General features: G+C 43.9%; 1 protein-coding gene across 2 annotated transcripts; it reads left to right on the top strand.

Moving 5' to 3' along the window:
* The first annotated feature begins 846 nt into the window (after positions 1-846).
* Positions 847-26,921, top strand: PRKRIP1 (PRKR interacting protein 1). 2 transcript variants are annotated; one of them, XM_025425911.3, is made up of 6 exons: positions 847-1,032; positions 3,478-3,578; positions 7,257-7,320; positions 9,308-9,393; positions 10,978-11,045; positions 25,594-26,921. In XM_025425911.3, exons 1-6 carry the CDS (start codon positions 859-861, stop codon positions 25,692-25,694), a joined length of 594 nt encoding a protein of 197 aa, XP_025281696.1. In that variant the 5' UTR covers positions 847-858; the 3' UTR covers positions 25,695-26,921. The 2 variants fall into 2 exon arrangements, with proteins under 2 accessions (XP_025281696.1, XP_025281695.1); XM_025425910.3 differs by lacking the exon at positions 7,257-7,320 and adding an exon at positions 1,754-1,832 and having other exon boundaries at positions 849-1,032; positions 25,594-26,103.
* The last annotated feature ends 41 nt before the right edge of the window (positions 26,922-26,962 follow it).

Below are 26,962 nucleotides of genomic sequence, written 5' to 3'. Positions count from 1 at the left end.
GTTCAGGTTAAGTGGGTTTAATTCTGGATCAGATGCTGTCAGGAAGCGACACAATTCCATGACTGCTGCCTTCATAAATATTTAAAGTGAACTGAGGCTAATGCTTTAAAGAAGCAGCAGTTACTCCTAAGAGCCAGAACAAGGGAAACATTTGGTCTTTTTGTGGTTGCAACAATATTCCCGTTTGCATCTATGTTCAAACACGATTGCAAGAGGAGTCACTCCATCACTGTGACAGAATGGCCTTGGGTGATGTTGGTATTCTGGGAAATTGTTTATGTCCAAGAAGAGGACGGCAAGGCCTAGCTGCAAGTGCCAGGCCAGCTCCCAGACGGGGGCGGGGGGAGCTTTCCTCTCTCTCATGAGAAAGGCTCTCTCATTCATTCCACCGTTGTAGATTTTCTGGGTGTCAGGTGCAGAATAATTCGAGGAGGACAAAAGAGACATGGCCCCAGTCCTCGGGGAGCTTGTAATGACAAGACTGCGCTATCTTAAATAGACTGTCAGAAACTGGAGAGAGAGTGGACCAGACCAAGGAACCCCCAGGACAAAGGCCCGGGGGCCGGGGAGGATGCTGAGAGCCATTTAGCAGGGCTGCCGGCGGAGCCACGCCGTGCGCGCGGGCAGGAGGTCGGCTGGGGTCGGACCCTCGGGCAAGCAAGGCCACCTCTCCCAAAGGAACTGCGGCCCTGATTTGCTCAGATACAGGAAATGAAATCCAGCAGCTTTGATCCCGGTAACCCACCCGGCCACGAGCTCATGCATATTCAGCAGCTTCCTTCCGGCTGGCGACTCCGCCTCAGCCCCGCCCTTCTGGCAGACTGCGCTTGCGCCGCCGGCGCGCCGCTCTGTCGTCATATGTGCGCGCCCCCCGCCGCCGCTCGTCCGGAGAGCGGGGAAGCCGTGATGGCAAGTTCGGCTGCCTCCTCCGTGCGACCGCCGAGACCCAAGAAAGAGCCACAGGCCCTCGTCATCCCCAAGAATGCGGCAGAAGAGCAGAAACTCAAGCTGGAGCGGCTCATGAAGAACCCGGTGAGGCGAGACGCTGGTTTGACGGTTCCTCCCGATACCCTTCATTTCCAGGCTTCTGGGGACCGGTGGGCCCGCCTCCCGTGCCTCCAAACTTAGGAACTCAGTACCCGAACCCCTGGGCGAGCCCTTAGGAAGGAATAGATTGCCCCGAAGATAGCTTCCCTAGGCCTTATATCGGAGCCCAACCTGGACGAGAGCGCCGTGCAGCGGTTTCCCGTGCTCTAAGACGCTAATTTAACTTTGTGTGAACTGAAGCATGGACTAGAAAGATACAACTCATGGGTTGGCACAAGGGTTTATTTTCTTCTAAACGGCTCCGATTGTTAGAAGGGCATTGGCCAACATACCTGGAGCGAGTCACTCCCCCTGTCTGGGTCTCCTCCTTTCGGTCATAAAAATAATTGGGTGAGGTCTCACACCTTTGGCTTGGAAGGGTTGGCTCCACCTGTCGTAGTTCAGGTTAGAGGTTTCCAGCCATAAATGATGGCTTACGTTTCTGAATTCTGCTTTGGAAAGTTCCAAGTGTAGCCCTGGCAACGCTGTGGGCCATCATAGACCCCAGAGTATATGCAATGAAGTAAATCTAAGGAAGGGAAGAAAATCAGTTCAAGGAGCAAAGCAGCCTTATTTCACCCATCCAGCTAAAATACTTTGGTTTTAAGAGATGTGAATTTGTCAGCAGGTTTGTGCTTAAAGATGCTCCTGTGTTTAAATGTTGCAGGACAAAGCAGTTCCAATTCCAGAAAAAATGAGTGAATGGGCACCTCGGCCTCCCCCAGAATTTGTTCGAGATGTAATGGGTAATGTCTTGTGTGTGTGTGTGTGTGTGTGAGTGAGAGAGAGAGAGAGAGAGAGAGAGAGAGTGAGTATAAATTTTGGAGTGTGGATATGAAAAGCCTGTGCTTAATATTTGTTAATTACATCTCTAATAGGAAAAAAAGTTCACTGGTTCAGTAATTTAGTACTTACAATGAAGGGGTGTTGTTGCTTACAGTTTGGCACTAGAGAATTTTCTTCTGCATTGGTTTATTTTTTTTTAAGATTTTATTTATTTATTCATGAGAAACAACAGAGACATAGGCAGAGGGAGAGGCAGGCTCCCCATAGGGAGCCCGATGTAGGACTCGATCCCAGGATCACGATCTGAGCCAAAGGCAGACGCTCAACCACTGAGCCACCCAGGTGCCTTGCATTGTTTTAAATAATGCAGTTTTGTTTTTTGTTTTTTGTTTTTTTCTAACTGGAAATAGTTTTATTTTGGGGGTTGTAAATTAACATACTAATTATAAAGAAGGATGAATAACAGAGGTATGAAACATTTTGAACCCCCATAATTCTACCATTCTTGTAACTTTTTTTATTTTTTATTTATTTTTTAAAATAATTTGTTTTTTTTATTTTTATTTATTTATGATAGTCACAGAGAGAGAGAGAGAGAGAGAGGCAGAGACACAGGTAGAGGGAGAAGCAGGCTCCATGCACTGGGAGCCCGACGTGGGACTCGATCCCCGGTCTCCAGGATCGTGCCCTGGGCCAAAGGCAGGCGCCAAACCGCTGCGCCACCCAGGGATCCCTGTAACTTTTTTTTAAAGGTTTACTTGAGAGAGAGCATGGAGGGGGTGGAGATCCCAAGCAGACTCCGCACTGAGCAGGGAACCCCTCATGGGGCTCCATCTCACAACCCTGACATCATGACCTGATTCTAAATCAAGACTCAGCCGCTCTACTGACCGAGCCACCCAGGCATCCACCCCTCCACCCCCGGCAGTGCAACATTGTGATATAGCCTTCCAAACTCCTATAGTCGAAACCCTTCAGGTTTAAGAAAAAATGGTTTTATAAAAACATGGTTGTTTTACACATACTACTTAGTATTTTTTTTTTAACTTAATATACATGGACATCTTTTCAGCTCTGTAGAAATTTAGCATGTCAAATGTGAAATCGTCTGGCAGGGGAAGGAAAGATCTTAAGCTATCTTCTAGGTTTCTGGTCACTCAGTTTGTTCTTCCTCTTACTACTATGTTAGAGTGGAATTTTTAGTGACGTCGCATTTGACATTCATGCAGCACTTATTTAATGATAACTATACTATGCAAGTCACTGCGCCAGATCTGAGTACAGTGGGAATGGTCCTTTCCATTACTTCCAGTTTCTTTCTTTGGTCCCTTTCTTCTTCTTCTTCTTTCTTCTTTCTTCTTCAAGATTTTATTTATTTATTCATGAGAGATACAGAGAAAGAGACATAGTTAGAGGGAGAAGCAGGCTCCTCATAGGGAGCTCGACGTAGGACTCAATCCCAGAACCCCGGGATCATGACCTGAGCCAAAGGCACACGTTCAGTGTCTAAGCCACTCAGGCATCCCTCTTTGGTCCCTTTTGATTAAGAGTGGCCTTTGTTGGTAATGGGATTTCATTAAGAACTCTGGACTCTTCTGACTATAGGTTCAAGCGCTGGGGCTGGCAGTGGAGAATTCCATGTGTACAGGCATCTGCGTCGGAGAGAGTATCAGCGACAAGACTACATGGATGCCATGGCTGAGAAGGTCAGTGAGCAAGGAGGCTGGTTGAGCCCTTGAGTTTGGGCAGTGTGCACTTAGGACTTTAAGGAAAAAGCATTTAAAGACGAGGAGATACACCTGGTTCTTGGCCTTTGTGAAGCCTGCCTTCTAAAGTCAGCATGGGAAACATGTCAGGTAAATCCAGGTTACTCCTAAGTCAGACTCATCACATCAAGATACTCCTACTAGGAGTTGAATGGGAGGAGAGAGACTTCCATGTGTGTAGAAGGGACAGCAGAGTCCCCTCTCCCCTCTGGGTCATTTGCCATGAAATGGAATAGAAAGGATCTCCTACATCACTTGAGTTATTATTTCTAACTGTTACCTCTTTGGCTGAATTCTGATAATTCCATGTAGCTCTGTGTTTGGTGTGAATAGTAGTGTGGTTTCATGTGTCTGCTTCTTTGAATGCTCTAGCATAGAGGCAGGCATTTCTTCATGACGGGTGTGAAATAATAATTAACAATTGGGAATGGACTTAGAAATCGTATTATAAAAACTATTAAGCGTTTTAATTACCTGACCAGAAGAGCTCAAAACCTCCTCATTCTTAAAAAATAATCTTCAGACATTTCATTTATTTTTCAAATAGAATTTTGGAGTTGTTTTATCCACACCAAAAATTCTTGTTGGATTTTTTTTATAGAATTGAGTTGAATCTGTAACTTAAATTGAATGAGAATGGATGCTATACTGTTTTGTAATCTCTAGAAATGTCTGGTGTTTTTTCTGTATCTCTCAATGATGATTTATGGAGATTTGGTATATATCTTACCACATTTGTACAAAAATTTTACTTTATTTTATTGCAGTGGTGCTAGGTGCTCCTTTATATTTTATTACTATTAGTAAAAATCAGAAAATAGTGATATTTTAGTATTCCTATATTTTCCTGCCTATTAATAAAAACCAGAGGCACTTAGGTGGCTCAGTCGGTTAAGGATCTGCCTTTGGCTCAGGTCATGATCCTAGAGTCCTGGGATTGAGCCCAACGTCGGGCTCCTTGCACAGTGGGGAGCCTGCTTCCCCCCTCCCTCTGCAGCTCCCCCTGCTTGTGCTCTTTCTCTGTCAAATAAAATCTTAAAAAGTGAGATGGGGGAGTGCCTGGGTGGCTCAGTCGGTTAAATGTCTGCCTTCAGCTCAGGTCATGATCTCAGGGTCCTGGGATGGAGCCCCATATCTGGCTACCTGATCAACAGGAGCCTGCTTGTGTGCATCTGTGTGTTTTAGAGAACTTCACATACTTCAAATGATATTTATTGTTTGCTTTTTATAAAGGAGGAAACTATCCAATAACATTTGATTTTCCAGTAATTTGATTTTTTAAAAGACTGTAGAATGTCTCCCCCCCCCCCTTTTTTTTTTTTAAGATTTTATTTATTCGTGAGAGACACAGGCAGAGGGAGAAGCAGGCTCCACGTAGGGAACCTGATGTGGGACTCTATCCTGGGTCTCCAAGATCATGCCCTGGGCCAAAGGCGGCACTAAACCGCCGAGCCACCCAGGGTTCCCGTTTATGTCTTCCTATATAAAGGAAAGAACATGTCTTAAAAAATTAAAACAATCATTCATGAAAATTGAATACTACTTAGCAATAAAAAGGAACAAACTACTGATACATGTGACGTGAATGATTCTTAAAACATGCTGAGTGAAAGAAGCCTTGCATAAAAGAGACCATGCCATATGATTCCATTTATATGAAATTCTACAAGAGACAAGATTAATTTATGTTATGTATATGTATCAGAATAGCTATCTCTGGGAGTTGGATAGGAAGGGGTATGAGGGAACTTTCTGGTGTGGTCAAATTGTACACTCAAGATTTGAGCATTTTGGTTTTGTTTTTTGTTTTTAAATTTTACTTATTTATTCATGAGAGACACACACACACAGAGGCAGAGACATAGGCAGAGGGAGAAGCAGGCTCCATGCAGGGAGCCTGACGTGGGACTCGATCCGGGGTTTCCAGGATCACACCCTGGGCTGAAGGCAGGTACTAAACTGCTGAGCCACCAGGGCTGCCCGAGTATTTTGTTGTATGTATTACCTTAAGTAGAAAAAAATAGAAGAGCTGTTAACAAATATTAAACCCTAGTTAATGCTATGCATGCTTAAATCTTTAGAGGTGAAATGTCTTGGTGTCTGCAACTTACTTTGAAATGTATTAAAAAAAAAGCGGTAAGATGGATTGATGGCTAGAAGTAGACAGATGTGATAAAGCAAGAAGCAAAATGTCAATTGTAGGATCTTGGTGGTGGGTATAGGAACTGTAGAACTCCTTCAACTTTTTTATGTTTGAAGTTTTCCAACATAAAACACAAGGGAATGTATTACAAGAGATAGGCATGATACAGAAGAAAATTTGAAAAAGTGAAAATTCACTGGAATGGCCAAAGTTAAGTTTGAAAAATGTCTTTATGATTTGGGAACAGAATGGAAACATTGCCATGGTGGTTTTCACGTGGCGTTTGCTTGTCCTGCAGCCTGTCTTGGCCCCCAGCTATTGGTAGTTCTTCTCCAGCTACTGCTATCTTCTGTTTATGACATTCTCAATTCCATTGGGAAGTTTCTGGTAGCTTGTCACACAGCTATACCTGGTCACCATAGTGGGTTTTCCACTGTCAAGAATAAAGAAAACTATATAAAAACTATCAGAAGCTCTTTAAAAATTTTTAAACTGCTATAGAGAGGGAAGGAAATAGAGCGTGCAGTTGGCTTAGCTACTGTCAGTCTGAAGTTTGTATATCTCAAGACCCAGAGAAAATACAGAAAAATGTTTCACAAACCCTGAGTCCACAGAGACACCCAGGTTTTTATTTCACATGGCAAAAGACAGCCTCTGAGGTTAGAAGAAACAAAAAGGGAAGCATGTCCTTACCTTTCATAGTGACTAACAGGATGTTACTACCGAAGGAGCGCGTGGTGCTGCTCAAGTCCTTGTGGCAGGTTCACAGCCAGCAAGGGCAGCTGCTCCAGCATCAGAGTGAGACATTTGTGGCTCAGCTTCTAAACAGACCATGTTTTTAGCTTTAAGTTGTTTACTTTAACTTCTTTTTCTATTAAGATTTTATTTATTTGATAGCACATACACACACGAGCTGGGGAAGGGAGAGGGAATAGGAGAGGGAGAGGAAGAAGCGGACTCTCTACTAAGCAGGGAGCTTGCTGTGGGGCCCAATCCCGGGACCCTGAGACCATGACCTGAACTGAGACCAACTGAGGCACCCAGGTGTCCCTCAAGTTGCTTCCTTTTGAGTTGTCCTCTGATCCGCTGATTTCCTGGAAAGGAGACCCTTCTTCTTCTTCCTTTTTAAGATGTTTTTCTTTTCTTTTTTTTTTTTTTTAAAGTAATCTCTGCGCCCAGCATGGGTCTGGAGCTTCACCCTGAGATCAAGAGTTGCACACACTTCCAACTGAGCTAGCCAGGTGCCTCAACCCTTCTTTTTTTAATTTCATGATTTTTGCTCTCAAAGAGAGAGTTTCCATGTCACTCTAAGCAGATCCACACGGCCCTGGCAGTGCAGACCAGCAGACGTGTTGAAGCCACCTCATTCTCTGCAGTCTCCTTATTTACCCTGCTGACCTTTATGGCTGTGACTAGAAGAAAGAGATGGCACTTTATAGCAGTTGCATCTGTGGCTTACAAGTGCTTTCTTGTAGGTCATCAGATGTTGTTATTCCTGAAGACTGGGAGAGAGGAATTAATCTTTTTCCTGTTTTACAGGTGAGAAAATGGAGGCTTAGAGACAGGGAGCTGCTAGGAAGGAACAGTACAAGGGTGGCTCAGTGTGGATGTGTGTGTATACATATGTCTCTGTACACCAGTGTGTGCTGGTAGTGGTAATGGCAGTGGAACTAATGCTGCTGTAGAATCAGTCATCTGATAACTGTCGTCAGTTAGGACTTGAAAATCCCACAGTTCCAGTTCTCTGGCCAGGCCATCTGATGAGCTCAGATCACTGTAAGGAAAAAACACGCTTCTGGGTTTCTCCTCTACTCTCAGTTCTCCGCTATTCTTCTGACACTTCTGGTTGCCAAATGTGTGGGGATTTCCCTCACACCACACAATTCTGGGACACCAGCTGAGTGTCCTACAGTTTAGCTCAATTCTGATGCTGTCAACCTGGTGATAACGTCAGAGGCCACAGGTTCAGGCCTCAGTCCCACAAGACTGCCTTCCTGCTCCTAACCACCTCAAAGGTCAATCCCAGGCCCAGGTTGTCACCTGACTGGCTGGAGGTCTCCCAAGACTCCTTCCTCAGGTTCAATTAATTTGCTTACAGGAGGTCACAGAATTCAGGAGCAGCTAGCCAGGTGGAAGAAGGGGGGCACAGAGCTTCCATCCCCTCCCAGCACCTCCACATGTTCCCGAAATTGGAAACCATCTGAACCCCATCTTTTTGGGGCTTCACTACCAGTTGATTAAATCATTGGCCATTGGTAATTTGTTCAACCTGCAGCCTCTTTCCTCTCCTTAGAGCCCTGGAGGTGGGGCAGAAAGTTAGCCTGGTGACCAGCCCTCTTCCTTAGGTAGGGGCTTTTAGAAGTCACTCATTAACATAAACTCCTGTGGTTGAAAGGAGCTTATTGTAAAAAAGACACCATTTCACCTTTATCTCTGGAGTTATTTCAGGAACCGGGAACATAATGAAATATTGTAATAAAAGATGCCTCTGTGGCTCTTATATAGGAAATTTACAAGAGTTGTAGGGCGTCTATGCCAGAAAGAGTGGATGAAGATCAAATACAGTTGACTCTTGAACGGGGTGTTTAGGGGCACCAACCCCCCTACCATGCAGTAAAAAAAAAATCTGCATATAACTTTTGACTCCCTAAAATTTCTAATAGCCTACTGTGGACCAGAAGCCTTACTGATGATACAAACCGTCTATTAACATGTATTTTATATATGTATTGTATACCATATTGTTATGATAAAGTAAGCAAGAGAAAAGAGTGTTAAGAAAATCATAAGAAAGGGGTGCCTGAGTGGCTCAGTGGGTTGAGTGTTTGCCTTTGGCTCAGGTTGTGTTCTCAGGGCCCTGGGATCAAGCCCCACATTAGACTTCCTGCTCGGTGGAGAGCCTGCTTCTCCTTCTCTCTCTGCTGCTCCTGCTTGTGCTCTCTTGGTGTCTATCAAAAAAAATAAAATCTTAAGAGAAAATACATTTATGGTACTGTCTTGTATTTATCAAAAAAGATCCACACAGGTTCAAACCTGTGTTCAAAGATTCCGAGATTTCTTAGTTTTTTTTTCTTTTTAAGATTTTATTTATTTATTTATGAGAGACAGAGAGGCAGAGAAATAGGCAGAGGGAGAAGTAGGCTACCTGCAGGGACCCCAATGTGGTACTTGATTCCGGGACTCTAGGATCATGCCGTGAGCCGAAGGCAGATGCTTAACTGCTGAGCCACCCAGGCGTCCCTCAGATTTCTTAGTTTAAATCACAATATCTCACTAGCCAAGACCCTGGCTGTATAACCAGTAGTTGTGCACCTTCTTACACTGTCATATTTTGTTGTGTGTGAGTGGTATCTTACTGAACTGAATGTTCGCCATCAGAGAGCCATGTATTGATTCCTGCCCCACCTATTGGACAATTAAAGCGGCTCTGGAGACCTAGATGTATCTATAGCACCCGTAGTGGTAGTGACTTCTGGAGCTCTCATACACAGCCCAGAGTATGTCTAAATGATATATTTTTTCACAGCAAAAATTGGATGCAGAGTTTCAGAAGAGACTGGAGAGGAATAAAATTGCTGCAGAGGAGCAGACGGCAAAGCGACGAAAAAAGCGGTAAGGGCTTTGTGGCTTCTCATAACCAATGAAACTTAAAGGCAGGAAATGTGAAAGCTGGTGAAGTCCTTGTGGTCAGAAGTTCACCATATGACCTTTTGAGGTCCAGTAGAGGAATGGCCTTTCTTCCAGTACCTGAGGAGAGATTAAGTCACTTATTGCTGATTTATTACCTCTCTCTCTTCACAGCTCAGGTTAGCACTTTGGTGATCATGTGGATTTCTAGGTCTCCTCCACTTCTGTATTTTTTTTTTTTTTTAAGATTTTATTTATTCATGAGAGGCAGAGACACAGTTAGAGGGAGAAGCAGGCTCCATGCAGTGAGCCTGACATGGGACTTGATCCCCGGTCTCCAGGATCATGAAGGTGGCGCTAAACCGCTGGGCCACCAGGGCTGCCCTTCACTTCTGTATTTTAACATCAAGTTTAACAATATGCTGTGAGCAAACTTCCTTTAGTTTCTTCCCTAAATTAGGGTGTGTGACCTCCCTCAGTGACAGCATGTCAGTATGTAGACTGTATGTGTGCTCCCTTGACCTTTAGAGAACTGAGCAGGGTTCTAAAAACAGACCCTAATTCTTAGTCTGTCTCTGGCAATCTGTTAATTTATTGGGATAGTCCTCTTTCATTTGCTTTCTGATAGGCATAGTAAATTTAGTTAACGAGCACATCTGTATGCTACAACTTGATTACATCTTTTTTCTAGCTCTTTTGCATTTTTTATTTTACCATGTTTTAGTTTCTGCAGGTAGAATTAAATAGGAAACAAAACTTGTAAAGCTGTAACATTTTGGGATCCCTGGGTGGTGCAGTGGTTTAGTGCCTGCCTTTGGCCCAGGGCGCGGTCCTGGAGACCTGGGATCGAATCCCACGTCGGGCTCCCGGTGCATGGAGCCTGCTTCTCCCTCTGCCTGTGTCTCTGCCTCTCTCTCTCTCTCTCTGTGTGTGTGACTATCATTAAAAAAAAAAAAAAAAAAGAAAAAAGCTGTAACATTTCACATGGAAAGCCCTGCCCACCCCCCCGCCCATCTTCACCAGCTTCAGAAATCTGACCCTTGCCAATGCTGGGATAAAGTTGTCATTTTAAAAAATAATAGGTAAATATGGGACGCCTGGGTGTCTCAGTGGTTGAGCGCCTGCCTTTGGCTCAGGGCGTGATCCTGGAGTCCCGGAATCAAGTCCCACATTGAGCTTCTTGCATGGAACCTGCTTCTCCCTCTGGTCTCTGCCTCTCTCTGTGTCTCTCACAAATAAATAAATAAAATCTTTAAAAAAAAAAATAATAGGTAAATAACTAAATAAAAATAGTCCTTAAATATCTTAGAATGGAAAACATCTCCAATATTCCTGAGATTGCCTTAGTCACCTCAGGACTCCCAAGGATTTGGATTTCATTTTGATTTAAGAAGAAAACAGCTTGATAATATTGATGGTGTTGGAGAAGCAGAATCATGAGAAAATATTTCTTCTATTTCATTATTATAGTGTATGTGATTATAAGATCTTTAAACATCCTATAAATATTTATTTTTCTAAAGTAATACAATAAGGTAGGTAAGGAATTAATGCATTTTATATTTATAGCCAGAAGTTAAAAGAGAAGAAATTATTGGCAAAGAAGATGAAACTTGAACAGAAGAAACAAAAAGAAGGTGAGTAGTACCTACTTTTCTTTGTTGTGATCTTTCTTGGTGTTGATCACCATGACTGACCTGTCCAGAATGAGATTTAGAGTTTGGAGCTGGTTGGCTGGTTCCTAAAGAAATGACTTACTTCTATTAATTAGGACTTATTTAATTGCAAGTGTCAGAAAGGTAAACAAAAGGAAAGATTGGCTCACATAAAGTCAGAACAGGCCTCACTTCAGGGATGGCTAGTAAAGGAGGTTGGTGATGTTACTGGCATTCTTTGTCTCCCTCTGTTCCCTGGCTCCTTGTCCTCAGTCAGCTCCATGTCCTCCCTGTGGTTGTGGGGTACCTGTCCAGCAGGAAAGACAGAGGGCAGGGACGCCTGGGGGGCTTAGTTGGTTAGGCCTGCCTTCGGCTCAGGTCATGATCTCCAGATCCTGGGATCAAGCCCTGAGTTGAGCTCCCTGCTCAATGGAGAGCCTGCTGTTCCCTCTGCCCCTCCCCCTGGCTTGTGCTCTCTCTGTAGCTTGCTTTCTCTCAAATAAGTAAAATCTTAAAAAAAAAAAAAAAAAAAAAGACAAGACTGAGGGGATACCTAGCAAAAGTGTTTTTCTGTCTTTTGGGCTCTGATTGAGTCAAGTCAGTTAAGAATATCCTCTAAGAAAAGGAAAACTCAACTTGCAGTAGTTAAAGAAGGGTTCATTTCTCTCACAAAACAAGAAATCTGGTGGTAGGTGGCAGCCTGGTCTGGTTCTGCAGCTCAGGAAAGTCAGGCCCCAAATCCCAGCAGTTCTCCTGGCCTTTATTTTGTGGGCATGAGATGGCTGCTGCAGCTCCTAATATCACACCTATGTTTATACTTTTTTAAAAAAATTATTTATTTATGATAGTCACAGAGAGAGAGAGAGAGAGAGGCAGAGACACAGGCAGAGGGAGAAGCAGGCTCCATGCACTGGGATCCTGATGTGGGATTTGATCCCGGGTCTCCAGGATCGCGCCCTGGGCCAAAGGCAGGCGCCAAACCACTGCGCCACCCAGGGATCCCCACACCTATGTTTAAAGAAGAATTTTTTAACAGAAGAGCAAAAGAGCCGCCCCCTTCCCCCCAAAGTGCCCAACAGATGTCATTTTATATTTCATTGCTCAGTACTACGTCATTTTGCCATCCCTTGCTGCTATTAGGGTAGAATAGAAAACGGAATTGTTGTGGTTATCTTTTTTAACCTGTTAGGCTCCATCACTGGGAGCTGGGCACCTAGCCACCCTGGACTGAAATGAGATTTTATTAACAAGGAGGAATAGGAGGTGAGTCATGTACCACTATCTCATAGTGCTACCAGTCCTGTCCACCTCTGACCCCCACATGGCCAGAGGTGCCAGCCGCTCTCCTGAGAAGCCCCTGCGCTGAGAATCAGGGAAAGAGAGGTCTCCTATGGAAAGGACCAAGGACGCTAAAAGACCAAAAAAATGACGGCTGCACACCATGTTACTGAATTGGTGGCTCTTCCCTGATTGACTAGCAATGGTTCCTGGTTGTAGTTGTGACTTTTGGTCTTCCGATAAAGTCAGACTTTCACTGATGACACTAAATATCCATGGTGCTTTACAGAATCAGTTTCCTTCTGAGTTGTGAATATACTGTGACACACTTTATATGGTATAGGTTTAGACTGTTTCTTATATTTCTTAGAATAATTTATTTTACAATACTAAAATATGATTGCTAGAACCTCATCCCTCAAATAAACCACCTCATTACTTTCCCAGCCCTCTTCTCCCTCCCTCTACACAGGAGAACACGGAAGTACTTGATCCAGTCTTGCCTGTGGCATCATTTCCCCTCTGTCTGAAGAACTTAGTCATTTGGTTAGAAGAGATCTGCTGACTATGAATTTTCTTAGCTTTTCTTATGAGGCTGTCTTCATATGACCTTTGTTCCTGACAGACATTCTCACTAGAATAAAACTCTAGGTTGGCAGTTTTTTCTTTCAACACTTTAGAAATGCCATTCCACTTTCTCTGGCCTCCCTAGTTTCTGATGAAAATGTTATAATCATTTAAATTGTTCTATCGTTTTTCTCTGGCTGCCTTTAATTTCCGTCTCTAGATGTCAGTAGTTAGATTATGATGTGTCTACACATGGATTTCCTTGGATTTATCTTGTTTGGAGTTCATGGAGGTACTCGAATCTGTAGGCATATATGTCTTTTGTCAAATTTGGACATTTTTTCCCCTCTATCTTTTTTATTCTTCCTGTTGAATAATTCCTACCAATTGGACTTCAAGCTCTTTCCTGTGCTATTGTATTCTGCTCTTGATCCTAACCCAGTGAATTTTTTGTCTCAATTACTGTTTTTTATTTTCCTTCAGAAAAGTTCTGAAATTTTTACTTGATTCTTTTTTTTTTTTTTTTTTTAATATTTGAGAGAGAGAACATGCACAAGGGAGGGAGGGCAGAGGAAAAGGGACAAGCAGACTCCCCATGGAGCAGGGTGCCTGATGCAGGGCTCCATCCCATGGACGATTAACTGACTGAGCCCTCAGGTGCCCCTACCTGATCCTTTTTTATATATCTTCTGTTTGTTGCAGTTTTCTATCTTTCCATTCATTTCAAGAGTGTTCACTCTTCCTGGTAAAACTTCTAAATAGCTGCTTTACATACAGTATTAGGTAACTCCCAACATCTTGGTCATCTTAGCCTTGGCATTTATTGATCCTCGTCTTTCCCCACGTAAGTTGGGATTTTCCTGTTTCTTCATATGCCGAGTAATTTCCTGTTGTGTCCTGGGCAATTTTTTTTTTAAGGTGTGTTTGCTTGTTTGTTTGCTTTTTTTTTTTTTTTTTTTCTTTTGCTTGTTTGTTTGTATGTTTAGAGAGCATGAGCATGGGGACGCCTGGGTGGCTCAGTGGTTAAGCATCTGCCTCCAGCTCAGGTCGTGATCCTGGGGTCCCAGGATCGAGTTCTTCGTCGGGCTGCCTGCGTGGAGCCTGCTTCTCCCTCTGCCTGTGTCTCTGCCTCTCTCTCTCTCTCTCTCTCTCTCTCTGTCTCTCATAAATAAATAAAATCTTAAAAAAAAAAGAAAGAAAAGAAAAGAAAAAGCATGAGCACACAAGTGAGGGGAGGCACAGAGGGAGAGAGAATCCCCAGGCAGGCCCCCTGAGCAGGGGGCCTTACACACCTGATCCCAGGACCCTGAGATCATGACCAAGAGTCAGAAGCTTAACTGACTGAGCCACCCAGGCACCTCCCCCACCCCCGGGTATTTTGAATATATTATATCATGAGGCTTTGGTCTTGGTGGTGTTTTAATAGGCAGTCAGCCTGGCTGTGTTCCAGAACATAGTTTCTCACCAGCCTCCTGCAGGTTGTGGTTCTACTGTCAGTTTAGTTTTCAAAGTTTTGCCACGCTCTGCAGGTGTGTCCTGCATGTGCCACCCAGTGTCCAGGCAGGGTTTAGTTCTTTGATTTCAGTTCTCAAAGTGTTTTTGGTATGATGATTAGGGCCACATCCATGCTTGCGCTGTCAAGCTGAGCCTGGGAGTTCATAAATGACTTCTAGTCTCTTTCCTGATATGCTTTTTCTCTATGAGCTCTCCTGTGCTTTCTGGTTTCTTGGTACTCCCCTTCTCAGACCTCTAGCCAGGAAACTGGGGCTTTAGTTACCACTCTGGCACGTTTCCTTCACCTGCACCTGCCCTCAGGGCCGTGTGGTGGGATAACAGAGAAGAAAAGCAGTAGGGCTTGCCTAACCAAGCTTAGGACCACAGCTCCTCTGATCAGAAAGGATTCCCCACTCTTTTGAAGTTTCTGTGTCTGCAAGCCCCCATTGCCACCGCAGGTGCTATTTCCACTGTGACTCTGGCAGGATTGCCTGGGAGCCAGGGTGTGAGAGAATGGATTAAAAAGAAGCGCAAGGATTTCCCTTACCCTAAGCATTAGGAGTCCCTTTTCTCCTCAAACCAGAACTGGAGGGTTTCTTGAGTTCATCTGTACCGGGCTGCACTTCTGCATATTTGATTATCCCAGCTCCAAAGTTGGGATACTGAGGGGGAAAAAGACCTCAGGAATTCAGAACTGTTCCACTGGCACTTTGTATTCTGGTCTTTTTACCCAGTCTGCGTATGTGTTGTCCCCGTGAGCAGGATAGAGAGTGCTGGTCCTGAAGATGGTATGCGTGCCTTCTATCCAGTCTTCTCCCTTTCCTTCCTTGTTTTTCATTTTGTGAAAGAGAAAATAGATTCTCTTGCTGTGGTGATCTTGATCAGGGCCGCAAGGTGGCTTTGGTGCACCATTGAGTTCTTAGGAAATCGCGCCAGGGCCTTCTAAAAAATGGTGAAGGGGTGTTGGCTAGAAGTGCCGTTCTGTTGTTGGAGAGGAAATATCCCCCTTTCTTGTGCACACTGGTCCAGTAATTCAGTGAACATGCCCTGTAGTGTTGTCTGAATGACACCATGGGATGGATTTAAGCCAATGTGATTAATTTGAAATCTTGAATTCCCCAAAGCAGTGTTACTTTTCCTAACATAGCCCTGCCTATCAAAGAAACCTAGGGTGGCCTCAGGTGATTTGTTACTAGGTACAACGAGAGCAGTTGTTCATGCTCAACACTATGGGCATTTTGGGCTGAAGAATTCTTTGTTGTGAGGGGCTATGTCCTGATCACTGTGGGATTTTTAACTGCCCACTAGGTGCCAGTAGTGCCCACCATCCCCTAGGTCCCCTAGGTTAATGACAGTCAAAAATGTCTCCAGACTTTGCCAAACGTTCTTGGGGTGGAGGTGGGGGAAAATGGGGGACAAAATTGCCCAAATTAAGACTCATATCTCACCTGGTATCTGGTGTTCAGAAGGTACTCAATACATATTTTAGATTGAACTCTTTGTTTCAGTGCCAGAATTCTTATAAGTGCTGTGTTGGAAAGTTACCCATATCCTTTGTGCCTTTTGAGAATAAAGATAACATATAATTTTTAAAGTTTTTGGAAAAAAAATAAAAGTTTTTGGAATATGTATAAAAGAATAAAGTCAAAAATTTAATAATCCTCAAAAATAGTCATTTTGAGATCCCTGGGTGGTGCAGCGGTTTGGCGCCTGCCTTTGGCCCAGGGCGCGATCCTGGAGACCCGGGATTGAATCCCACGTCGGGCTCCCGGTGCATGGAGCCTGCTTCTCCCTCTGCCTGTGTCTCTGCCTCTCTCTCTCTCTGTGTGTGACTATCATAAATAAATAAAAATTAAAAAAAAAACAAAACAGTCATTTTAACATTTAAGGACATTTCTTTCACTTCAGTTTTTAAATATATATTTTGTAAGCCTCTTTATGTAAATACTGTATTTATAGTTCTAATGTTATCACATAACATTACCTCATAAATATTTTCCCATGTCGTTACAATTCTATAGTACAAGGAAGGATATTTTCCTAGTCTGTTCTTTCATCTGTTTTTTTTTTTTTTTTAAGATTTTATTTATTCATTCATGAGAGATACAGAGAGAGAGAGAGAGGCAGAGACACAGGCAGAGGGAGAAGCAGGCTCCACATAGGGAGCCTGATGTGGGACTCCATCCAGGTCTCCAGGATCACACCCTGGGCTGAAGGCGGCACCAAACCGCTAAACCAACCAGGCTGCCCTCATCTGTTTTTTGTTTTTTTTTTTTAAAGTTAATATCCATTTGGGGGCACCTGGCTGACTCAGTTGGGAGAGCATGTGACTCTTGATCTCAGGATCCTGAGTTCAAGCCCCATGTTGGTATAAAGATTATAGAAAACAAAGAAGTTAATATCAGTTTCAGTTAAACTCGGTGGCATTTACCTAGTATTCCTAAAATGTGTGAATAAAATCTCAGACTCCTAGATTTTAAAATATGTAAACAATAGTATAACAGTAATGGAAACAGCTCAAATATTATCCTAATAAATCTCCTTTCTTCCTGTCATTTGCTTTTAATCTCTCTCCACATGCACATGTCATTTGTATGTAGTTATAGTGTCTGAACAGTGTTCCTTGTTATTTTTATTTCACTTAATATTATAAACATTTCCAGTCCTTCATAATTTGTTCAGTGACTGATAATATCCAGCAGATGTTGTGCTGCAATACACCTAACCTTTTCCTTTTGCTTGACAGTGAATTGATTTGTTTTTGTCTTTAGAAGATGCTTTTTAGTGAATATTACAAACCTATCTCCCTTCCCCATGTATGATTTCTTTTCTTTTTTTTTTTTTTTTAAGATTTTATTTGTCTATTCATGAGAGACACAGAGACAGAGAGAAGCAAGGCTCCATGCAGGGAGCCTGATGTGGGACTCGATCCTGGGACTCCAGGATCACGGCCCTGGGCCAAAGACAGATGCTCAACCACTGAGCCACCCAGGAATCCCTGGTTTATTTTCTTTCTTTCTTTCTTTCTTTTCTTTCTTTTCTTTCTTTTCTTTCTTCTTTTCTTTCTTCCTTCCATCCCTTCCTTCCCTTCCTTCAGATTTATTTATTTATTTATTTGTGATAGACATAGAGAGAGAGAGGCAGAGACACAGGAGGAGGGAGAAGCAGGCTCCATGCCAGGAGCCCGATGTGGGACTCGATCCCGGGACTCCAGGATTGCATCCTGGGCCAAAGGCAGGCGCTAAACTGCTGAGCCACCCAGGGATCCCCTCTGGTTTATTTTCTTAAGACAAATTTCTAGCAGTGGGAATTACTAGATCAGAGAGTATAAAAAGATTTCATGGCTCTTAATACATTTCTTTTCAGAGGAGTAGTACCATCTATTACTCCCCTCAACAATATGTAATGGTGTATGCCTCTACCATATCCTTGCCAGCACTGGCTCTTAGAAATTATTCCTCCACGTGGATAAGAAATGTGACTTCAAAGCAGTCAGGGTCTCGTTGAGGATTTAGTAAAAACGTTACAAAAATATAGATCCCAATCTGGCAGAACCAGAGTAGCAGCCTCACTCTCTTCCCAGCCCATTCCCGCTTCTCCTACCTGTGTATGACTTCCAAAGCTCTTTTTAAGAGATTATTTTTTTAAGAGATTAGACTGTTGTTTGTTCTTTTGCTTATTGCAAAATTCACCTGAGTAAATTTGAGGATCTAATTGGTTTCATTAAGCAATTCATGAATCAGATAGCGTCCCATCTAGCAAGTAGAGAGATGCCCACAAGAGGTGTACAAAAAAGAAAGGTTTTTATTGGAAGGAGAGTGGGGCAAGAGGTTATAAGCAAATGAAAAGAAATGATTGTTTCAGGCCAAGAAATCTTTTCTGGGGGAAAGGGAATGGCAGGGTTTTTATCATGCAGATGACCTCTTTAATGTTGATCAGGAAATTTCAGATCAGCTATTAAAAAAGTCTGGGATCCCTGGGTGGCCCAGCGGTTTGGCGCCTGCCTTTGGCCCAGGGCGCGATCCTGGAGACCCGGGATCGAATCCCACATTGGGCTCCCGGTGCATGGAGCCTGCTTCTCCCTCTGCCTGTGTCTCTGCCTCTCTCTCTCTCTCTGTGACTATCATAAATAAATAAAAATTAAAAATAAATAAAAATAAATAAAAAATAAATAAAAAGTCATGTCCAGGGATCCCTGGGTGGCTCAGTGGTTTAGCGCCGCCTTCAGCCCAGGGTGTGATCCTGGAGTCCTGGGATCGAGTCCCACATGGGGCTCTCTGCGTGGAGCCTGCTTCTCCCTCTGCCTGTGTCTCTGTCTCTCTGTCTCTGTGTCTCTCGTGAATAAATAAAATCTTTAAAAAAAAAAAAAAAGTCACGTTCTAGGGCACCTGGGTGGCTCAGTGGTTGAGTGCTAAACTGCCAGTCTCCGCATAGTAATGCATTTCTAAGGAGAAAAGGGTTAAGTTGAGAAGGCTTTTATAAACTAAAAGTCCAGTGGAATAAACTGGAAATTCAAAGTATGGTGGCTTCTCATTAGCTGAGCTTTTGGGGGGCACATGGAAGCATTTCTTCCTCCACCTGGGATAGTAAAGTAGTGTCCACATGAAAGATCGAGTCCATCTCTTCTTGTTGAGTCTGCGCCTGAGGGTTAGTGGTAGGATGCCAAAACCCCTCACAACTCCATTTTGGTGAGGTTTCCTGTTATTAATTTTCACAAGTTAAAAGCAGTCAAAATCCAGCAGATTCAGGAAAAGCTCTTTACCTCCCCTTCAACTGCCTGGTGTACCAGGAAGAGAGCTATTAATAGGGATTCCTCTTTACCTAAGAAATTATCTGCACAATAGGGCAACCTTTGTTTTCCAAACATCTCCTATTACCTTCCTGCTAATGGTCTTCCGCCTCTTGTATCCTTGTACCCCTCTCCTATGCTCAGGATGTCACTTAAGCCTTCCTGTTGCCTGTTTTTTGGAATTTTGTGTCTGTCTGGATTCCTCATACATACAAAATTAAATTTGATTTTCTCCTGTTACTATCTCATGTCAATTTGATTCTTAGTCCAGCTAGAAAGACCTTGAAAGGCAGAGGAAATTATTCATCCCCAACACAATTCAGCTTGTAATCCCAGTTCCATGAGTGCTGGGCAGTATCTTTTTTTAAAATAAAAAACTTTAGAATGGTTTAAGATTTACAGGAAAAGTTCAGAGACAGTATAGCCCAAAGGATTTCCATATACCAAATTTCTTTGTTAACATCTGAAGTTAACTGTTTTTTCACGGTTAATAAACCAATATTGATAGATGTATTAGCTAAGGTCTCTACTCTATTCGGATTTCCTTAGTTTTTACCAGGATATCACATTTCTTTTTTTTCTTTTTTTTTAAGATTTTATTTATTTATTCATGAGAGGCGCAGAGAGATAGCGAGCGAGCATGCATGCGGCAGAGACACAGGCAGAGGGAGAAGCAGGCTCCATGCAGGGAGCCCAATTGGGGACTCGATTCCAGGACCCCAGAACCATGCCCTGGGCCGAAGGCAGGCACCAAACCGCTGTGATATCCTGGGGGATCCCTGGATGGCCATCCAGGATATCACATTTCATTTAATCACCACATATCCTTAGGCTTCTATGACAGTTTCTCAGACTTGCTTATTTTCAATGCCTTTGAGAGTTTGGAGGGTTGGATATCCTGTAGAATGCCCCTTAACTGGGATTTGTCTGATAGTTTTCTTTTCTTTTTATTTTTTTCAAGATTTTATTCATTCATTCATGAGAGACACAGGCAGAGGGAGAAGCAGGCTCCGTGCAAGGAGCATGATATGGGACTCAATCCTGGGAATCCAGGATCAGGCCCTGAGCCACCCACGTGTCCCAGATAGTTTTCTCCTGATTTGATTGGAGTTAACTTTATTTTGGGGAGGAAGGCCACACAAATAAAGGTCTTTTTTTTTTTTTTTTTTTTTAAGATTTTATTTATCTGACACACACACAGTGAGCCAGAGAGCACAAGCAGAGGGAGAGGGAGAACCAGACTCCCACTGAGCAGGGAGCCCTCATGGGGCTCAATCCCAGGGCCCTGGGATCATAACCTGAGCTGAAGGCAGACGCTTAACCAAAGAGTCTCCCAGGCACTCCTAAAGTTCCATTCTTAATCACATTATATCAAGGGTATATACTGTCAAGATGACTTACACTGTTGAATGTGTTGACCTTGATCACCTGGCTGACGTAGTGCCTGTCAGGATTGTCTACTGTAAACTGATTCCATGTTTCCCCCTTCCCACACTGCACTTTTGGGAAAGAAGTTACTATATGCAGCCCACACTTAAAAGAGCGAGGCGTTATGCACCCTGCACCATTCATTTATTTAGTTGTTCATTTCCAGTGCATGTGGATAGTGGCTCCAGAATTGTTAACCTGTTCCCTGTATGAAATAATTTTGTCAGCTAGAGTATAGTGTTTTGTACAGTTCCTTTGCCTTTGGTCTTACAGACTCTACCATTTCCAAAATTACTTAGGACAGCACTTTTCCCCCACCCCTTTTACAAAAATTGTTTCATCCATTTTGTATAGAGTTGGATTCATGTGTCACCTTTTGCATTCATTCTGGGATCCTAAATAACTTAAAATTTGTATATGTTGAGATTTAGTCTTTGTGCTATAAAGTTCTTTGAGTTTTGACAGATGGTATCCACTGTTATAGTATCATAATAGTTTCACTGCCTTAAAGAATCCCATACTTCACCTCCAGCCTCCTCCCACCTGCAATCCCTGGTAACCACCAGTCTGTTCACCATTTTCCAGAAGGCCAAATAGTTGGAGTCCTATAGTATGTGGCCTTTCCAGACTGGCTTCTTTTATTTAGAAAAAATGCATTTAAGATACATCCGTGCTTTTGCTTATAGCTCATTCCTTTTTATTGTGGAATGGTATTCCATCATATGGATATGCCACAGTTTGTTTATCCTTTCACCTGTTGAAGGACATTTTTTTTGCATTCTATTTCTGGTGATTATGAAGAAGGCTGCTGCAAACATCTATGTGGTGACTTTTGTGTGGATGTGTTTTCAGATCAGCTGAGTGTATACCTAGGAGGGTGATTGCTGGGTCCTATGATAAGAGTGTGTTTAGCTGTGTAAGAAACTGACAAACTGGGGATCCCTGGGTGGCTCAGCAGTTTAGCGCCTGCCTTTGGCCGGGAGCGTGATCCTGGAGTCCCGAGATCAAGACCCACGTTGGGCTCCCGGCATGGAGCCTGCTTCTCCCTCCTCTTGTGTCTCTGCCTCTCTCTCTCTCTGGGTCTATCATGAATAAATAAATAAATCTTTTTTAAAAAATTAAAAAAAAAAAAAGAAAAGAAACTGACAAACTAGCTTCCAGAGTAGCTGGACCATCTTGCGTGCCCACCAGCAATAAATGAGAGCTGCTGCTGCTCCACATCCTCACCAGCAAGTGGCAGCGCCAGTTTGTTTAATTTCAGCCATTCTAGTCTGTGTTGTGGTATCTCACTGTTGTTTTAATTTGGGACATCTTTTTGATTCTTTGTCCTTGATATTAAACATAGTAGTGATAAACACTTTATTTTTTGTTTATTATGTTGAATGAATAAGCAAGTGAAATAATTTTGTCGAATTACCAAAGGACTTGGGTGTGTACCAGATTCCTAGGCTTCTCTTTGAGAGTGATGCTTCTAGGTCCTGACAACATGTTTCCCACATGTAGGAATCAGTTGCATTGCTATTAAGTAACCCATTTCCAGAGGCTTTTCTATCACAAGGGAGGATTTGAGCCTTCCTCTTGTATTCAGCATCTCGGGCATCCAGTAGACCCATTGCACAAACATCCAAGTTAGTCAGTGTTTCCCTGTTTGTTGAAGATCGAAACCTGTGCACCTGTCTGCTGTGTTCAGACCTCTGCATGGGTGGTTGGTGGTTCTTAAAGAACCTTGAGGCAGAGAGGGTGACTAAGTTATGGAACAAAGCAAATAATCAGTTTCCTCCTTGGAGCCTAAGTTCTAAGCAGGGCTCCCAGCCATGGAATGGGCTATAAGTGGCAAAGACCCTGTTCCCCTTGGCCCTCAGGGTGGAGACTGGACCAGTCGCACCACATGCTATAGAAATAGCATCCTTTTCTGTGAGTGCAGCACTCAGGTAGCTGGAGAGTACTGCCCTAGTAGTGTCCAGAGGTCAGAGCCAGGTTTTTGATGCATCTCTAGTTTTTTACTCCATCTTTCAATGGCATGCATGGTTTTTCTTTTTTCTTTCCCTTTTTTTTTTTTGTGTGTGTGTCTGTGTGTTGTGGTAAAATACACATAACGTTTATCATCTTAACCATTTTTAAGTGACAGTTCAGTGGTGTTAAGTACATTCACACTGTTGTGCAGCCGTCGCCACTGTCTATCCCCAGAACTCTTCAACTTGTTTAATGGAAACTAATGACACTGACTCCCCCCTTCTCCCTACTCCCAGCCCCTAGCAACCACCAGTTTACTCTCTATCTCTGTTCATTGGAATCGTAGGTATCTCCCTGTGGCTGGCTTATTTCACTTGAGTGTAATGTCCTCGGGGTTCATTCATGTAGTGGCAGGTGTCAGAATATCCTTTTTAATGCTGAATAATAATTGCATTGTGTGCATAGACGACGCTTTGCTTATCCACTCAGCATGCTCACCTCACCCCCATCTCCACCTCATTTTCCTTCTGTCTCAATTTCCTTGTACACTCCTGCAGGCACACCAGGCAGAGGGCTAGAGAGTCAGTCCAGGTCAGAGCCCTGATTCTTAGTAACTATGAGACCTTGAGTAACAAGTTATATGACCTCTATAGACTCCATTCCTCATCTATAAAGTGGATCTGTAGTAGTGGTACTTGTCTCACAGACTTCTCTTAAGTAATCTCCCCACCCAGTGTAGGCATAAAACTCACAACCATGTGATCAAGAATCGCATGCTCCTGACTGAGCCAGTCAGGTGACCCTGTCTCATACACTTCTGTTAGAATGAAATGAGATGGTATATGGAAAGACCATCTTATGTGCCAGCATGTGCCTGGCACATAAGAGATTTTTAACAAATATTAGTTATTAAAACATGCTCAGGGCACCGGGGTGGCTCGATCAGTTGAGCATCTCTTGGTTCCAGCTCAGGTCATGATCTTAGGGTCATGAGATCGAGCTCGCTGTTTGGCTCTCCACTCAGTGTGATGTTGGCTTGAGATGCTCTTTCTCTTACTGCCCCACCCCCCACCCCCACAAAGTAAATAAATAAATCTGTTATTTTTTTAAGATTTATTGGGACACCTAGGTGGCTCAGTGGTTGAACGGCTGCCTTTGGCTCAGGGCGTGACCCCAGGGTCCTGGGATCGAATTCTGCATCAGGCTCCCTGCAGGGAACCTGCTTCTTCTTCTTTTGCCTATGTCTCTGCCTCTCCTTGTGTCTTTCATGAATAAATAAACAAAATCTTTAAAAAAAAAATGCTCACCGTTTGTACTTTGGAAACTTCTCTTTTTTTTTTTTGGAAACTTCTCATTCCTTTTGGCATGAGGTTGAGATCCTCAAGTTATTATTATTATTTTTAAAGATTTTATTTATTTATTCACGAGAGACACACACAGAGGCAGAGACACAAGCAGAAGGAGAAGCAGGCTACATGCAGGGAGCCCGATGTGGGACACGATCCTGGGACTCCAGAATCACGCCCTGGGCTGAAGGGAGGTGCTCAACTGCTGAGCCACCCAGGCATCCCGAGATCCTCAAGTAATTAAACTAAATCTCAGAGATGGTTTCCAGCCATTGCCATGAGTGCTCTTTAGTGTTCATTCTAAGTGTGAGGGTGAACTGTAGACTTCTCTGCCCTGGGTGCCCCGGGTCTCCCCTCTTGAAGCTGTCTGTCTGACCCTATGACAACAGCAGTAGCAAAGCTCTGGGTCCCTGTGGGCTCTGGAGGTGCTGGGGGGAGTTCCTGCACATCCTCGGGGAGCAGGCCTGTTGGTGGGCCTAGGGAGCCTACTGTGCCTGCAAGGTGCTGGAGGACAGGGCTGCATTTGTGGGCTCTGGATCTCCTGTTTTAGCTCTCGCCCACTGCCCTGCTCCCAAGAAGAGGGGAGGAGGAGGAAAAGTAGCTGGGAACAGGTTGTTTTTCTGCTTTGCTTTTGGCCAGCTCAGCTGCACCGTGGGTACCGGCAGTGATGCTGGGGAAACACTGGAATTCGGAGCTGCACGTGGAGTGTCAACAGAGGAGGCTTCTGGGTCTGTGGGAAGAGCCGGGAAGCTGGCATATTTGTTGTGGGCAGAGCCCTCTGCTACACAGTTTTTGAATCCTTTTGCACACTGTAGTGAGAGCTTGAGACTTGGGCAGGAGTGTTGTCAGCCTAACATTAAATTGTAAAGGGTTGGCTGGGGACATCACCCTGGCATGGTGACACACATGGGGGCCTGGTAGGGTAAAGGGGATGGCATCTTAAAAGCAGGGAGGCCCAATCGATGGGGTGTTGGGCTATCTTGATGGATCCTGCTAGACCTTCTTCACAAGGATGAGATCCACCTGCCAATAGTGGTAGATTGGTTCTATCCTTTATATTTGAGAAGCGGCACGAGGGACTGATGGCCATGAGCACTTCCTCTGGTTCCTCACTGTCCTGTGCAGGAGAAACTGCAGCTGACCCTTGAACAATATAGGTGTGAACTGTGTGGGTCTGCATATATGTGAAGTTTTCTTTTTTACTGCACTGTAAAATGTATTTTCCTGATTTTCTTAATATTTTTTTCCATCTAGCTTTTTTTAAAACACAGAATGCAATAAATATCATATACAAAATGTGTTAATGAACTGCTTATGTTATTGGTAAGCCTTCTGGTCAACTGTAGGCTTATTAGTAGTTACCTTTGGGGGAGTCAGGAGTTATACATGAAGGGGCGCCGGGGTGACTCAGTTAAGCATCCAACTTGATCTCAGCTCAGGTCTTGATCTCGGGATCATGAGTTCAAGCCCTGTGTTGGGCTCCGTGCTGGGCAAAGAAAAAGAAGAGATATACGTGGATTTTTAACTGCATGGGGGGTTGGCATCCTTAACCTCTGCACTGTTCAAGGGCAAACTATAGTTGATAATCTTTCCTCAGTGCCTCTCCATTTTTAAAGTGCCCCTTGGTTCTCTGGATGAATTTGGATATTTCTAATCAGATGTCATGTGATTACAGGATCCAGTCAGTCCCAGGAGCAGCCATCCAGTAGCTCTGAGGAAGCATCTGGAACGGAGGAGGAGGAGGAGCAGCAACCCAGCTTCATCACAGGGCGATGACAGTGTTTGCTGTAGTGGCTGTCTGGAGCCTGGCCCATTCTGGAACCAGAGCCTCAGAAAACCCTCCACACAACCCGAAGGCAAAGGAGGCTCTGTTTCAACTCCGGTCCCCTCCCAACGCCTTGCTGAAGAGAAGCAAGTGGGAACCCATCCTGACTGTTCGCAGCCCGCCTGTTAGCAGGTCTCCATGCCTGTGGGACAGAGGAGACTGTCTCCTGAACCCTTGGGGCACCACCGAGCAGAATTCATTCATGCTTCCACCGATGGGGATCACGCATAACCTTCTGCTCCTGGTGCCTGTTCTCATATTTGGACAGTGATATGATAAGTTTGGACTAGTTTCTATGAAAGAAATGTTTATTAAAAAAAAAAAAAAGATGTTTATTTAGTAAAGAACAGAAACACTTTAGGTTTTGTTCAGACCTGTGTAATGTTGTTCCAAAGCTATAGGGAAGGGCTGGGAAGTAATGTGACAGGGTGGGCCTGCTTCCAAGCTTGCTGAAGGAAATGGCCCTGGCTCTGGGGTCAGCCCACAGTGCACAGTGCAGGACCTCTACTTCCTTCAGCTGAGAGGCAGACTGTACCCCGTGATACATGCTGTTGCCCATCAGCCCCCCAGGCAACAAGTGTAAATTGGGAGGCATGTGCAAAGGCAGATGTGGGGCTCAGCCCGGGGGCCAAGCCATAGGAAGGGCAACTTGGTGTATGAAGGGAGCTTTTGAGAAAAACAGACTAGAAAATAAGCAGGTAGAGAATCCATGCTGGACTGGACCAGAGCAGAGTATGGGGAGTCCTGGCCCAACTGGAAGGGAGGGAGTGAATTGGCTAAAAGCTGCATTTTCTTCCTGTGTTAAAAGGGGAGCTGAACAAAGTGTGAGGTGACCAGGGGCAGCCTCTCAGGCCAGCAGGAGGGACAGAGATGGTTTGAATTAGAGCCTGTGCTCACTTTTGGGGTTATTTATCTCTAGTTCCAAGTTTCTAAGTATATTTTATGCCTTTTATGGAGTTTGATAGAATTAAGGAAATAGGTTTTGAGCTAAGGGAAACTAAGAAGCATTTTACTTGTTTTTAATTTTTGCAGTATGGATTTTCCTGGCCCCACCCTGAGCCAGGCGACATCTGTGATCACTTCTGTACTTTAAGCAATTCAAGCCACAGGAATCTTTCTTTCCCAGGAAGCTGAAATGGAAAATCAGCCCTAGTAAATTAGCATACCCCGTGGCTCTACATTTTGGAACCTGTGTTTCTCTTGTCAGGGACTGGCTAGT

The sequence above is a fragment of the Canis lupus genome, chromosome 6 (genome assembly GCF_003254725.2).
Source record: "Canis lupus dingo isolate Sandy chromosome 6, ASM325472v2, whole genome shotgun sequence".
Lineage (NCBI taxonomy): Eukaryota > Metazoa > Chordata > Mammalia > Carnivora > Canidae > Canis > Canis lupus.
The sequence above is the reverse complement of the archived record's forward strand: the minus strand, read 5'-3'. Positions and strand labels throughout refer to the sequence as shown.